Raw genomic sequence first — 13480 nt, forward strand, 5'->3', positions numbered from 1 at the left:
GAGAAAGGATTTTTCTGTAGGTAAAATTTAGGAGATCTAAGATCTCAGAGACCTATGGCACTAGGCAAATCCTTGCTGGCTTGTGCAGCGATATTTATGTATGAAAGTCACGTATGTCCCTTTGTGGGTGTTAGGCATACAAAATTACATACATCTCTCTCTGTTAATACTGTTACATTTTCTACCTCTCGATCTCATTCTGCAGCAATGAAGATAACTGTGAGAATTACAAGCCTTCACTTTAAAAAAATCACTTAACTTTGCCTTTAGGGAAAACACCACAGCAGGGTGTTTGCAGACAAACTGGGCGGTGGTGGTGGTGGTGGGGGTTTGCATCAATAAATCGGTAAGTGATATGTATAAAAGAAAGCTCTTACACAGCATGACAGCAAAATGCGTTTGAGATGCTATTGCGAATAACAGTCACTGAATATACTTTCTCTCCAGCTAAAAAAGCTGTTGGGTAAGAGAGAAACCTTCATTGCAAAACATGGAAATGCAAAACAAGGGCAAAGAAAAGGGGCAGAGGACAGAGGTCAGATTTCCCCTTTAAAAATAGGGCTAAGGAAAGCTTAGATGAAAGATTAGTAAGGCTGGAGGGAATGCCATGGAAAAAATGTCACCAGGCATCTGACCCTCTGTGCCTTCACTGAAGTCTGCATCTGTGGAGGAGTGGCAGCCAAATTGGTATTACGCTCCTCTTTGGGTCTAAAATAAGGTTTTTGGCCTAGATACTATGTTCTTATAAAAACAGAAGATACCGAACATGATACAGTGTGTGTATGTATATCTCTATCTACGTGAATATCCCAGCACGAGACTCAGAAGCTATTAGTCAATTAATTACTCCATCTGCATGGCATTTCTCATGTGACTGTTCCTAGATATCTCTAGCCATAGATATTCTCCACATCACCAGAGATAAGTGTTTTCTCTAATTTTTGCTAGGAACAATGCTTTAGTGGTACTGGAAAATAATAAAGCTGTTGAAAAAGGACAGAAATGCAATGCTATGTACGTTCAGGTGTGCAAATGGTTTAAAATGTTTCATTTCAGGTCCGGAAACAGTGAAAGGCCCTACTGCACTAGCACAATCAGCTCAGACTGATAACAGGAAGTTTTTCTTCTTTCTAGAACAATTGGAACCGGTGCTAGGGGCCATAATTTGTGCATTTCTCTGGCACAGAAAAGATCTTGTAGCAGAAAGTTATGAAAATGAACACAAAAATACCCAAAGATTAGAATTCAGCAGCTGTTCAACAGCTATGTCTTACTGCACTTTCTAGACCACTAGCACACTGGAGTAGGTGAGTATGAAGGAGTAAGACCTATCTCATCCACCAAACCAGTAAGCTTTTCATTTGGGGTCTCTTTCACTTTTAGCTGCATCTGTATTCAGTTTAATTTCATCACAACTTCAGGGTTTTGAGACAAGACAAGATTTGGAATAGGCTTTCGGACTGGGTTTGCATGCTGTCTGAGCAAAGCATGGCTCCTGTTCAAGAATAAAGTAACCGTTTGAGCTGGATTGTGAGTTGCTTTTGCTCAGCCTCTACTTAATGTGTTCCATTCAGTTGGTTCAACAACAAGAAGTGGAGCAAATGTCTCTGCAATTTATGTCTACGCACACAGAGCTAAGATTTATAAACAGAAATCTGTATGAAAAGGGAATCTTCATCTGTGTCTGTGTGTGACTGCAACCTACTCTTGGCATTTATGACCAAAATTAGGAAGTTATTCTGAGCCTGCAAAGTTGTGATGAGTGTGTATTTTAATACAGATCCCTCTCAGGAAGCAGCATGGTACTACTGAACAACAATTTCAGATGCTCACTAAAACCACCATTTGATCCTACAGAGAATTAAATTAGAACGGAGCTTTTTGTAATAATCACCTGATCAAAATAACTTGCTGGAGCCATCACATATAAGGACAACTGCCCTAAGAAGTAGATCACATGCTGTTTTCAATTAGTAATAGGGCCAGGGGATAGCAAATTATGTAAGAAATATTTCCTAATCTCCAGCGACAGGACAGCAATGACCCTCTTGAACATGTTCCATTGCTGCAAGATACAGCAGGACTCCCTTCTTGCTGCAGTGTCTGTACACTTTTGGGAACATGGAGAAGGGACATGGAGGGGCTCTGAACTGTGGAATGAGTCACCCAGCCATGCTCCCACGCCCTGGTACTGCAACTCTCTGCATTGCATGGAAGTCACACGCACTGACTGACCTGCAAGTTATCATATTCTTAAGAGTCTGTCCTGAAATAAACAACTTTACTCCAAGACAGAGTACGGAGCGATTTTTAGGATGATGAATTTTTGAGAATTTTGGAACTTTTCTGAGTCTGTGCCATATTTGACTTTCTGTTCAACAGCCCTCCGACACTACTCCAGGAGGTCTAATGTCCTAAATTAACCCCCATCTAGCACTACCAGAGAGCAGGGCATAACACCACCATGGCTAACTGCAGCAGAGGCCACAGGTTATTTTGGCGCTTTGAGCTGAAAATACACATAAAGACGCTTGGCCAAGCAGGACAGGATTGTGGATGTGGTTGATCTTCTTCAGAAGAGGCACTTCTAAGCCATGTGGATGTAAAACATCTTGCACCACTTAGCCTGGATCCTGCTGACTTCTGTGTGGAGATGCCACTAGCAATACAGACATAGGTAATGGGGAAGGAAAGCCAGAGAGAAACGACTCCATTTGGTGAATGCTGCATTTTTTAGGGTTCTGAGAGGTTTCTGAGCAGAATATCTTCATATTTCTTGAATGCACAGTAACTTTCTTTCTGTCCCTACGGCATCTCAGGAAGCAGTGAAGATTGACTGAAACTTTTACCAAAGCACCCTTGCTAGAACAGCTTCCTAGGACATAAAATCTTGTTGGACACAGATCTGGATTTTAACTCTAATTCACTCTCTTCTGCAAACATCTTCATCTTGGCTGAACCACCTGGTAGTTCAAGGAGCTCAAACCACACCTGACCAAAGAGCGACAGTAAATTCCAGAAATAAGAATTCATGGAGATTCCTAAATCTACATGTGTTTTGTTGAACACATTGTAGACTATTCAGAAATGCTTTATTATTTGACTTAAAAAGCGCTTGTTACTCATAGCTACAAATGTCCTTAATGTAACCAGTCATTCATCCAACAGCATAAAGCTGTTGGAGGAAGTGAGAGTAAGCTAGAGTAGAAAGGAAGAAGAGGAATTAGTATTGATTTGAACAGCAATGCAGCTTTCTGTTTCCTCTCATTGATGCAAAAAAGAAATTTAATTTTGAGTTGATTTAAACACTCAGCTTAGCCATGAAATAAAATATATTGACTCCTTCTTATAAAAAATAAAGCATGTAAAACAAGCTGGATCTCTCAGATAACAAAAAAATGGTAGTGGCACCTTTTCTTGTTTTTTTTTTTTATTGTTTTTATCAGTGCACCCAGCAGATTACAGAAGGTTGGACTCTCCTCTGCTCAAGCAAACCTAGGCCCAGTGTACTCCCTCATTTATTGAGGGACAGCATCCAAGTATCACGTGCAAATAATCCTGGAGTGGAACTCTTTCCTTGTCTTCTTATAAAAACTACCCATTGCAGAAAATCTTTAAACACTAATTAAACAAGTTATACAGAATAACTCTGCAACCCTATTGTTAAGGTACTCAGAAAAAAGGGGGACATTTGAATGTGGCTACGGTGTGAGCTACAAGTCCAAGCTACCATTATAACCAATGGAATTAGATTTTCATTCACCGTAAAATAGCTGCTTATGGCTCAATTAATTTTCTTAAACAGAAGTGGTCAATGACATTCAGATGCTGTAGCATACCCTTCTGGTTTCTAGCTGCTGCTTCACGGTGTTGCAGATCTCCCATAGGTCCTAAGTCATATCTGCAAGCCCCAAATGGGTATTCTGTGTATCCTAGAGTGTCTCATATGGCAGTAGGCACCTACATTTAGGCAACTGCTGGCTAGTCAGCTGAGCAGCAGTCTGGGCTCCACTGACTGTAATGACCCTGCTGTCCGTCACTCTAGTGGGAGTGGGGACACTCAGTTCACTTGCACACACTTCCATTTGGGTATCTGGTTCCTAACCCAGAGATCTTCCGTGGCAGTGTAAAGACCATTATGGATTTTTTATGGTTGCAAACTTACCAAAATTTTCAAAGAACTAACATGGACATTCATGTCAGATCAGTCCCCTCTTCCCTAGCTCTTAAAATACCTACAACTCTTCAAAGCAAAAGAATAAAATCTCCTGGTGGTCATAAAGTGCATCAAACTCCACTAGTGAATGATGGAAAAATGGTTTCAAATGTTCGTTCTCTAACAGCAGTGAAAAAGAGAAACCTCTCTTTGGAGTCTTCAGAGCCACATTAGTGTCTGGATGAGAATAACCTTTTTCCTCTCACTCTAGAGCAATTATTAAATTAGAACGGCTAATTTAGTGGAATCTCTGCATTTTCCCCGAGTGACAAGTCTAGTATTTGGCCCTATGCCAAGGGAAATTTCCCCAGGTAATTTATTTTCAAACTTCATTTGCTCTTCCACTTCAAGAAACCCTCTGGATGTCTCCTCATGAAACATGAAATATATTGTGCAACATATTTTCCAAGGACCCTTACTGTGTGTGGCAGCTACTAATGTTTTGATAACTGAAGTCTCCCCAGTTCTCTCTTATTTTTTTGCTGTGCGACCACAGACCTTTCCATCTTGTTTGGTAGATCCTCGAAACTAATATGAAGAAGCTCATCCAGTTTTTCATGGAACAGAAGGGTACTGTAGCATGTTTGGGTTTTTTTTAAAGCTCTCTTAAAGTGATATATTTAGGAGGTATGAGGGGAAAGAACTGGGCAGTCCTTTATTTATCTTCCCAACAGGTGCAGCATAGGGAGGCACAAAGGCAGCATTTGCTAATTTCAGTTTTGCCAAGTACAAAGCACCCTCTGGTCTGCTGAAAGACTGTTCCCTATTTTCCTCCCAAAATTCAGTGAGTTCTTTTGTTTTAGTGTGACAATATTAAATATTTCTCCTGTGCGTAGATACACTGCTTTTTGCACAGGGTGGATGAACTTTTCAACTCAAATAAGAGCAATAGTAAGCCAGATCAGTCTTGCATTATCTTCCTACACTAGTATTAAAATAAAATCAATGCATTGAACAGGAAAAAAACCCCATCGATATAGTTCCTTCAATTTACACCATAATAAAACAAACCATAAAAACTCCAAAATAAATGAAGTTTGGGGATTTTTCTTTGCCAGTGTAGAGTTTTTTCAAATTAATCTGACTGGAAAAGTAGTCTTAGGAGCAGTGGAGGCAGAAGGTCAAAGAATAAATCTGAGATGCTCTGGTATCTCAAAAGGAAGTGTGGGAGTGACACTTAGAAATTAGCAATGGGAGGGCAAAGACAGTCTAAGAGCAACTCAATTCCCAGCGTGCAACAAGATCTATGCAGGAGGACGCTGCTCTATAGGGCTCAGAACAGGAGCGTGGCCCACCCTAACAGATCTAATTACAACTTAGGCGTAAGTTTGCTTTCCATTTGTGAGGGCTTTAAGTTTATTAGCTAGAGGTGATGAAGAGAAACTTTCTAAAAAATGGAGAGCGAAAATGAGATAAGAGGTTAGGGTTTCCTCCTTGCCTCATCTACCAAAACTCATTTACCTGTGACTTTAGTACATGCTTGCAAATTATATATATGGGCCTGACTTTGAGTGTGATTTGGCTCCAGAATGAAGGTAGTTAGAAATAATGAGAATGTGTTTTACAGTTAGTCCTGCAGAAGGGCAATAATGATGGCAGAAGATGAATGTCTGTATGCTTTTCTTTTGCCTCACTGAAGCATGTATTTATGCAGCAAGGACAGCAGCAGCTGCACTACCCAGTTTGGTGCCATAATAAAACGATTATATGGGTCCAATCTTCTGCATGGAAAGCTGTAAGCAATGCTATACAATGTTCACATGCCGGGTTCTTGAATTTTCAGGAAAACTTCCCATCAGTGGTGTTAATTTTGACACAAGCTAAATCCATATACCGAAGCAGAATTTCTATTTAACTTCTTTATCTCCTCTCAAAAATTGTCTAGCCTTGAAAACATGATATTAAAAGAAATCTGACTTTAATTAACTCTTATCCAATCTTGATACTGAGATTGATTTCCCACTGGAATGCTGCTCTACATGTCTCCTTATATGATTTATATGACTAGCTGACTTGCTTGACAGTGCCTATTATCTTGATACACCAGACTGTGGTATCATTTTAAATATTATAAATATAATGCAAATATAATTATAGAAGAATCACAGAATGAAACAAAACCAGTCATATTTAAAAGGCAATAGAAGTAAAGGCTGTTTCAACCAGACTTCTGCAGAGAGAACAGTGTTACCGTATCTCCAAAGCAGCCTCTACTGACATGTCTGTTTACCTCCTTTTCACAAATTGTTTCATGTTTTAGAGACTGTCCTTCTAAAAGACAGTGTATACACACAGTTTTCTCTGCAACTTTTACATCTATGTTGTTTATAGATCAAAAAAAGTTTTACTAAAACACTGTAGACACACTGATTTTTTAATTTTGATTCCTTGCCAATATGTGGATGCTTCAGGCAGTATTCAAGCGGAGCTTGCCAAACCCTTAGAAAATGAAGTTGGCAGACAGTTGATAAATGCTTTGGTGTAAAATTTGGAATGGTTGCTTAACTCATGGCCATGAGTTATTTCCTAGATTGGGGAGAATAAATAAGGCAAATTTACAGAGCTGCCTACTGGGGACTGACTTGCACCTGTCCCTGTGGGATGATGCCCACAAATAGTTTGAAACCGTTGCTCTTGAGAGACTTGGCACTTTTACAAAAGCATATCAAAATGCCATGGCCTGTGACAGTTTAAGAGGGCACCTAATTAATGGGTAGCTCATATTATGAATATTGGTTAAAGAAAAGGAGGGAGAGGAAAGATTGACCGAGTGATTACAATAAATTATAGGAAGTAATTATATAAAGGAGCATTATTTTATTAGTCACTAGGAAAACTAAAGGCCATTAAATTTAAATGCGTTAGTGAAGGTCTTTGGCATCACAGTCCTTTCATAGTCATCCACTAGAATCAGTTAAGCTATTGATGTAAACTTCACCTTGCGAATATGAAATTTTGAACAGGCTAAGACAAAACTATCTTACAACAGCATGATCATATACTCCAAAGAAGCCACAGCTGATGTAATATATAGGACTTCAACATTTTAGGAGTACAATAAAGGCCTTAAATCATTAGTCATGGAAGCTCGTTTCTACAGTGACAAATTCCATCAGGCTGAAGCGCTCCAGCAACCTTCTCTAAGCTGAGTGGTGTGTTTAATTTGGTGATCCTGTTTGTTAAGAGCACATTGTGAGGCTACGCTCTCACCAAGTCAGGAAATTTCTCACTTTGGTAATCTAATAATCTTAAAATAGTTCAAAGAGCATTTGGCCTGGAAAAAAAGCCTAGGAGCTTGCTACAGCACTGCCTCTGGAAAATCTAGCTGTGTACTTCAGAGACTGCAGTGACAAAAACATGCAAAGCTGAGATTTTCTTAACATTCAAGTGTTAGCCAGTTTCTGATTTCTCAGCTGCTTGCTCTTCTGTGTGCTGTTTTTAACTGGCAGGATCTATGAGAATAAGGAGTATGGGATCATGTAGATTGCTTATTTTGGAAATGTCAGAAGAATACCACTTAGGTGCCCATGGGATGCAGAAGCTTTAAGCTTCTTTTTTTCCTCTGCTTTGTATTGCAGTCTGCCAACAAGTTCCCCAAAGGTTTCTCAGAAAGTCCTTCCAGTGGTACCTTTCAGAATGTAGTCACTCCAAAGTTCACCTTCATTAATTCGTAACCTTCAATCCTTCACACCTTGGAAATTACCTTGAGAACAGGCATTTGATGGGCATGTGAGGTTCTGAATTCTTACTGGTAGAGCTAGTACGGGTAGTAGCAGTGGTATTGTTCTATTATTGGTACCAAATACTCCTGCCACTAATATAGTAAGTACTTGTACTTACTTAAGTAAGTAAGTACTTACTTACTGCCACCAGTTCAGGTGAGTTCTTGATCAATGAAAAATCTTTAGGAACAATAAGGTACAATAAAATAGACCTGTTATCACCCTGATCTACTGGCTGCAAATAAGCTGGGTGCAATGAGGAACAACGAGGCATACAACCTGTATTTATCACTTTCCCAGAGCTCTTTACTACTCGTGAACTCATCCCAAGCACAAATACAAGCTGGGCAAAGAATAGATTGAGAGCAGCCCTGAGGAGAAGCTCTTGGGGGTCTTGGTTGATGAGAAGCTCAACATGACCCGGCAATGTGTGCTCACAGCCCAGAAAGCCAACCGTACCCTGGGCTGCATCGCAAGCAGCATGACCAGCAGGTCGAGGGAGGGGATTGTTCCCCTCTACTCTGCTCTGGTGAGACTCCCTGCAGTACTGCCTTCAGCTTGTGGCCCCCAGCACAAGAAGACCATGGACCTGTTGGAGCGAGTCCAGAGGAGGCCATGAAGATGATCCGAGGGCTGGAGCATGTCTGCTATGAAGACAGGCTGAGATAGTCAGGGTTGTTCAGCCTGGAGAAGAGAAGGCTCCAGGGAGGCCTTATATCAGCATTCCAGTAACTAAAGGGGCCTACAAGGAAGCTGGGGAGGGACTTTTTTACAAAGGCGTGGAGTGATAAGACAAGGGGCAATGGCTTTAAACTGGAAGAGGGAAGGTTTATATTAGATGTTAGGAAGAAATTCTTCATCGTGAGAGTGTTGAGGCACTGGCACAGGTTGCCCAGAGAAGCTGTGGATGCCCCATCCCTGGAAATGTTCAAGGCCAGGTTGGATGGGTCTTTAAGCAACCTGGTCTAGTGGAAGGTGTCCCTGCCTGTGACAGGGGTTGGAACTAGATGATCTTTAAGGTCCCTTCTAACCAAGCCATTCTATGATTCTATGATTCTGTGAACTCTAACTCTATCAGGACAGAAGGCTTCAATATTTTTTGTGTTCCTGAATAGTGACTCATCTAAAATCACATTTATTCCACCGTAAATAAAATGCTGTTCAGAGTCGCTAAACTTATTTTGTAACACAACCACAGAGCTGCATTTGTAATCACTGCATTGTAAGAACATCTTCGAATCTAGTCTTAAACAAAATAATAACCTTTAGAAACATAAGCCTCCTAACAGATTTTCTCCGAAGCACATATCTTTTGAAAGTGCAGAAATATTTTAGGGTTTTTTTTAGTTGGCAGCCACAGAATGCATTCTGATTAAACTGAGTAATATCCAGTCAAATAACAGATCAAATAAAAAGGACACTTAATACATGTGTAAATCATTTGAATTACAAATAAGACACTCTAGAAGGGGCTTGGCTCTAGGTTTGATATAGAGGATTAGGCTTTCGTATTAATACGTGCACTTGGTGTAGCTATTTTCAGAAGGATACTTCATCCATCATTGTCCTCGAGCACTAAGGAGGGCCAGTAAGTAAAATGATCACATTGGTCTGTCAACACTACTTGCTTAAGATTCAGTTGTGCAAAAATTTAGGTTTTGTATGCCCCCAACCCAACAAGGTGCTGAAGCTCCATAATGCTCCTCATAGTTGCTTTGCTCTTGCCTCCCACAAAACCAGAAAATATTTCAAAAAGACTTTTACAATAAGGCAAATGCTATTGATAGGTCAGGGTTAAATCAAATGTACTCATTCAAACTACACACATAGGCCTATCACATCTTTCAGAACTGATGGGAAGTAAATGCTATTTAATGACTTCTATACTTTCCACAAGATTACCTTTAAGATTAAACTCAGTTTTGCATTTGAGAATGCGTTAGAGAACCTGTCTGTATATCTCTTGTTTGCCAACACTTGCAAAGCATATATAGTTTGCACATTTATGGCTTTGCAGAAGCTATGTATATTGTCAATGCTAAACAATAATCGCAAATTCTTACCAAAACATCTAAATTTGAAAGAAAAAGAAAAGAAGGTCTATAGAAGTAATGTAAATATTAGAAGATTATTTATCTTAAATTTCAAAATAGTAAAAAATAAATGCTAGCTTTTAATAAGCTATGAATTAATAAACCCTGAACATTTTATGCCTGTTTGGACAGTCTCCAACGGACAATTCTGTATCTCGCTAGCAGACTACATACTCAGTTTCTTTGCTATGAACTTAATAGTACCACAAAACCAGCCAGTATTACCGGTCTTTAACTGTCCTTCTGAAACATAAAATAATAATTTCTGTATTGTGGCAAAATGTATCATTCCATTTTGACCCGTACAGAAAAACTTAACTACATTCTTCACTTATGCATTAGACTTATAAAATAGATTTTCATCAGAATCTTGAAACTGCTTCATGAACACATCTTTTCTATTTAATAATTTATAAAACTATTAAAAAATATCAATATGGTGACTTTTTAAATCATAAGAAATGCTTATTCCCTGTTTTCCAGAGTCTAGATATCTTAGCTATAAAGAAACCACTAATTGCACTACCAAAAACGTGCAGTCTTTAAAAAGTGAACGTAGCATTTGTCCCATCAAGTAGTTTCTCAATATCTCTGCAAAGCCATTGTTTATTCTCTAAAATGGTTGGAGGTCAAAACAGTTTTGTGCTATACCCCTACCTGAAAGTAATTTCTTAGTTTGAAAGGATCGGTGATCTGTAATGATATAATGATGTTACACAGCTATCACTCTTAGATATTATTTGTTGTTGAAATATGCAAGATGGTCTAAAAAAGGTTTTGCATGTGTGCGTACTCATAATTCCTGTAATTCAGAAACATTCAGGTAATATTTGTTATACTTACCATCTTTCTTGGTGGGTTCCGGCATTGTTACAAGAATTCTTTATTCCCAGTGAGTTTCAGCCTTTCAGATGCAGTAACTGGTAGCCCCAAGTCCAGCTGAGAGAGTACGCAGATCAGTATGACAAGCAGAGGGTAAGAAGAATTCCTCTGCTTTATATACTGCGACTGAAATATCAATTGAAATAGCACCTCCTCTCTTTTCAATGCAAACACTTTGAAAATTGACAGTTATGGGAACCCCTCTCACATCTGTTGTCTGCAGCCTCTGCTCCCTTGGCTTTTGGAAGGAATCTCTGCTGCATTGCATGGGGCTGATGAGAACATCTATAACTTTCTAAATTCAGCTGCACCGCTTGCTCTTTGCGTCTCTCTCTGTAACGTGCAGACACACATACACACGCAGATAGATGTTGAAAAAGTGATGCCACACTACTAAAGAGCCACTCCTGCCTGCAGAACTTACAGGAACTACTTGTATACACTTAAGCCTTTTGCCACAATATAAGAGGGACAAATAAATATAGACAGTATGCCTGCAATGAAAGTTCATTTCCTTCCTTTAAGAGAAACTGGTATGCAAAGATGGAGTGAGAAGTAGAATACTTTGCAGTATTAATGAAGAAAAAAGGATTATTGTGTGCCTGTCTGGAGCAGTGAAGACCCTCCTGTTTACATTTGCTACACTTTCTGGGATTCTTTCCCTTTAGCCATCCTCATTTTGGCTTTGGTAGAGACTACAGTTTTCTTTTCAGTACTGCTACCTTATTAACTGGAGAGGTCACTGCTGAGAGATGAGATATTCTCTTTTCCACCCATCCAGAAGATGCAACACTTGTTGCCTTTGCCAAGCCAGGAAACCAAAGAGAAAGAATGGGAATCCTATCTGTAGCACACACACTAAGCCACTAAACTAAGCCACTGGGCTGCCCTCCTCTTAAACTCCCACTTAAACTGTAATATATAGGCAATAGAAATACAGGTCAAGTTAATCAGGGGGTACTAGGATTTGTTTTCTTAAACCCCTTTTAGGATTTTGAGACAAAACTGTAGCAATTAGTGCAACAGATGAAGTGATCCTCAAGGGTTTCAGGGGACGAAAATACATTTTCATATCGTTATCACATATCAATTAGAACTAGGCTACTAGACAGGCTGCTCAGTGTCTAAATACACTCAAATGTTATGGAAAACATATTTTACCTCTTTGAATAGGAGTTAGAGATGGAATAGTGGTCACGTGCCTGTTTATCCCATAGCCAATGCATTGTTTCCTTTAAAATCTGTTGTTTTCTGGCTAGTTAGCCATTTTATAGACATCTTATAAGGGATGGACATTTCATTCCTTTTTTTAAGAGACCATACTATCATCTGTTTTTTTCTGCTCTACTCATTGTGATGTTTTATTATTTGACTGACTCATGTGCCTATAAAATACAGAGAAAGGGAAGATCCCTGCCCACAAGAACCTAAACAAGGAATATTAAAGCTATTTTCCTGCCTTGTTTCATATCACTGTCTAGGTCAACCTCCTTATATCACTGAAATAATTCCCATCCTTGGAAAGCAAACAGAGTGCTACCCTGAATAGGGACCTGGGGATTTTGTCACTCTGTGTATGTGTGGTGGCAGTAGGGAATCGGTGCATGAATGGACCTAATAATATTGCAGGGATAATTTTTTCTTGTTCCTCTTTCTTCTGCTCACATCCAGGCACCAAATGCTGTGATGGCTGGAACCAGAGTGGGATGAAGAGCAACTGCTGATTCTCTCCAGCCTGGTGTTTCCTTAGTGGCTCCTTGTAAGATGTAAAGACAGGATGCTTTACATTTCACCCATCATGTGCCAAGAGGTGCTGAGAACTACGTCTGGAGACTCCTGTTGATATAAACAGGATTAAATATGGGCACAGCCTAGCACTGGACGGATTAAGGAGGACGTCCATTGCAATCTCATGGTGACAAAGGACTGGAGGCCAATGCTTATCCTTAGAGCCTTAAAGGGCTTCCTTTACAAGAAGGATATTCATGAAGACAGAATCTAGCTCACAGACTACCTTTATAGTACTAAATAAATCAGTACTGAGACCACTCCCTGGCTCAGAGGCCAGGTGAAAGTGTGTGGTTCTCATCTACACAGCAAAACTCCCTCTCTACCCCAAAAAAGGGAGACTGCAGCCAAAATGTACACAGGGAATGGTTGCTGGCATGTGCCTGAGCTATGCTTAGGCATAGGTGGGAGAGTACTTGCGGCCCGAGCCAAAATGGCACCAGGGAGCATGCTAACCATCCCCCAGCACGGATAATCACAGGACAATACTTGGACCCATGCCCTAGCCCTGCTTTATTTACAGGTATAGACATAGCTAGAAAAACTGAATTGGCTCTATGACCTCTGCTACACGGCAACGGAAGAAGATAGGTTATGGGTAGAAAAAAAAAATGAAATACTGTGATTGCCTTTGTAGTGTGTGGAGAGATGTGTGTTTCTTGAGGTCTCTGTTTTGTATAGACCATCTGAGAGTGCAAACAAAAGGCTCTTCAACTGCACCAAATAAATTGAAACTGTGGAGTAGCAACCATCTGAAAATTTGCTCATCCTTTCACTCT

The 13480-nt window shown here is 39.8% G+C and overlaps 1 protein-coding gene across 1 annotated transcript in view; it reads right to left on the minus strand.

The window, feature by feature from the left end:
* Positions 1–10899, minus strand: part of MYBPC1 (myosin binding protein C, slow type) — a gene marked incomplete at its 3' end in the record, with an annotated part of 79963 nt that extends 69064 nt beyond the window's left edge. The window contains exon 1 of the mRNA XM_009703107.1: positions 10875–10899. Within this exon, the coding sequence (XP_009701409.1) occupies positions 10875–10899 (25 nt within the window). The remainder of the gene's footprint in view (positions 1–10874) is intronic.
* Between the last annotated feature and the right edge of the window lie 2581 nt (positions 10900–13480).

The sequence above is a fragment of the Cariama cristata genome, unplaced genomic scaffold (genome assembly GCF_000690535.1).
Source record: "Cariama cristata isolate BGI_N322 unplaced genomic scaffold, ASM69053v1 scaffold20626, whole genome shotgun sequence".
NCBI classification, from domain to species: Eukaryota; Metazoa; Chordata; class Aves; order Cariamiformes; family Cariamidae; genus Cariama; species Cariama cristata.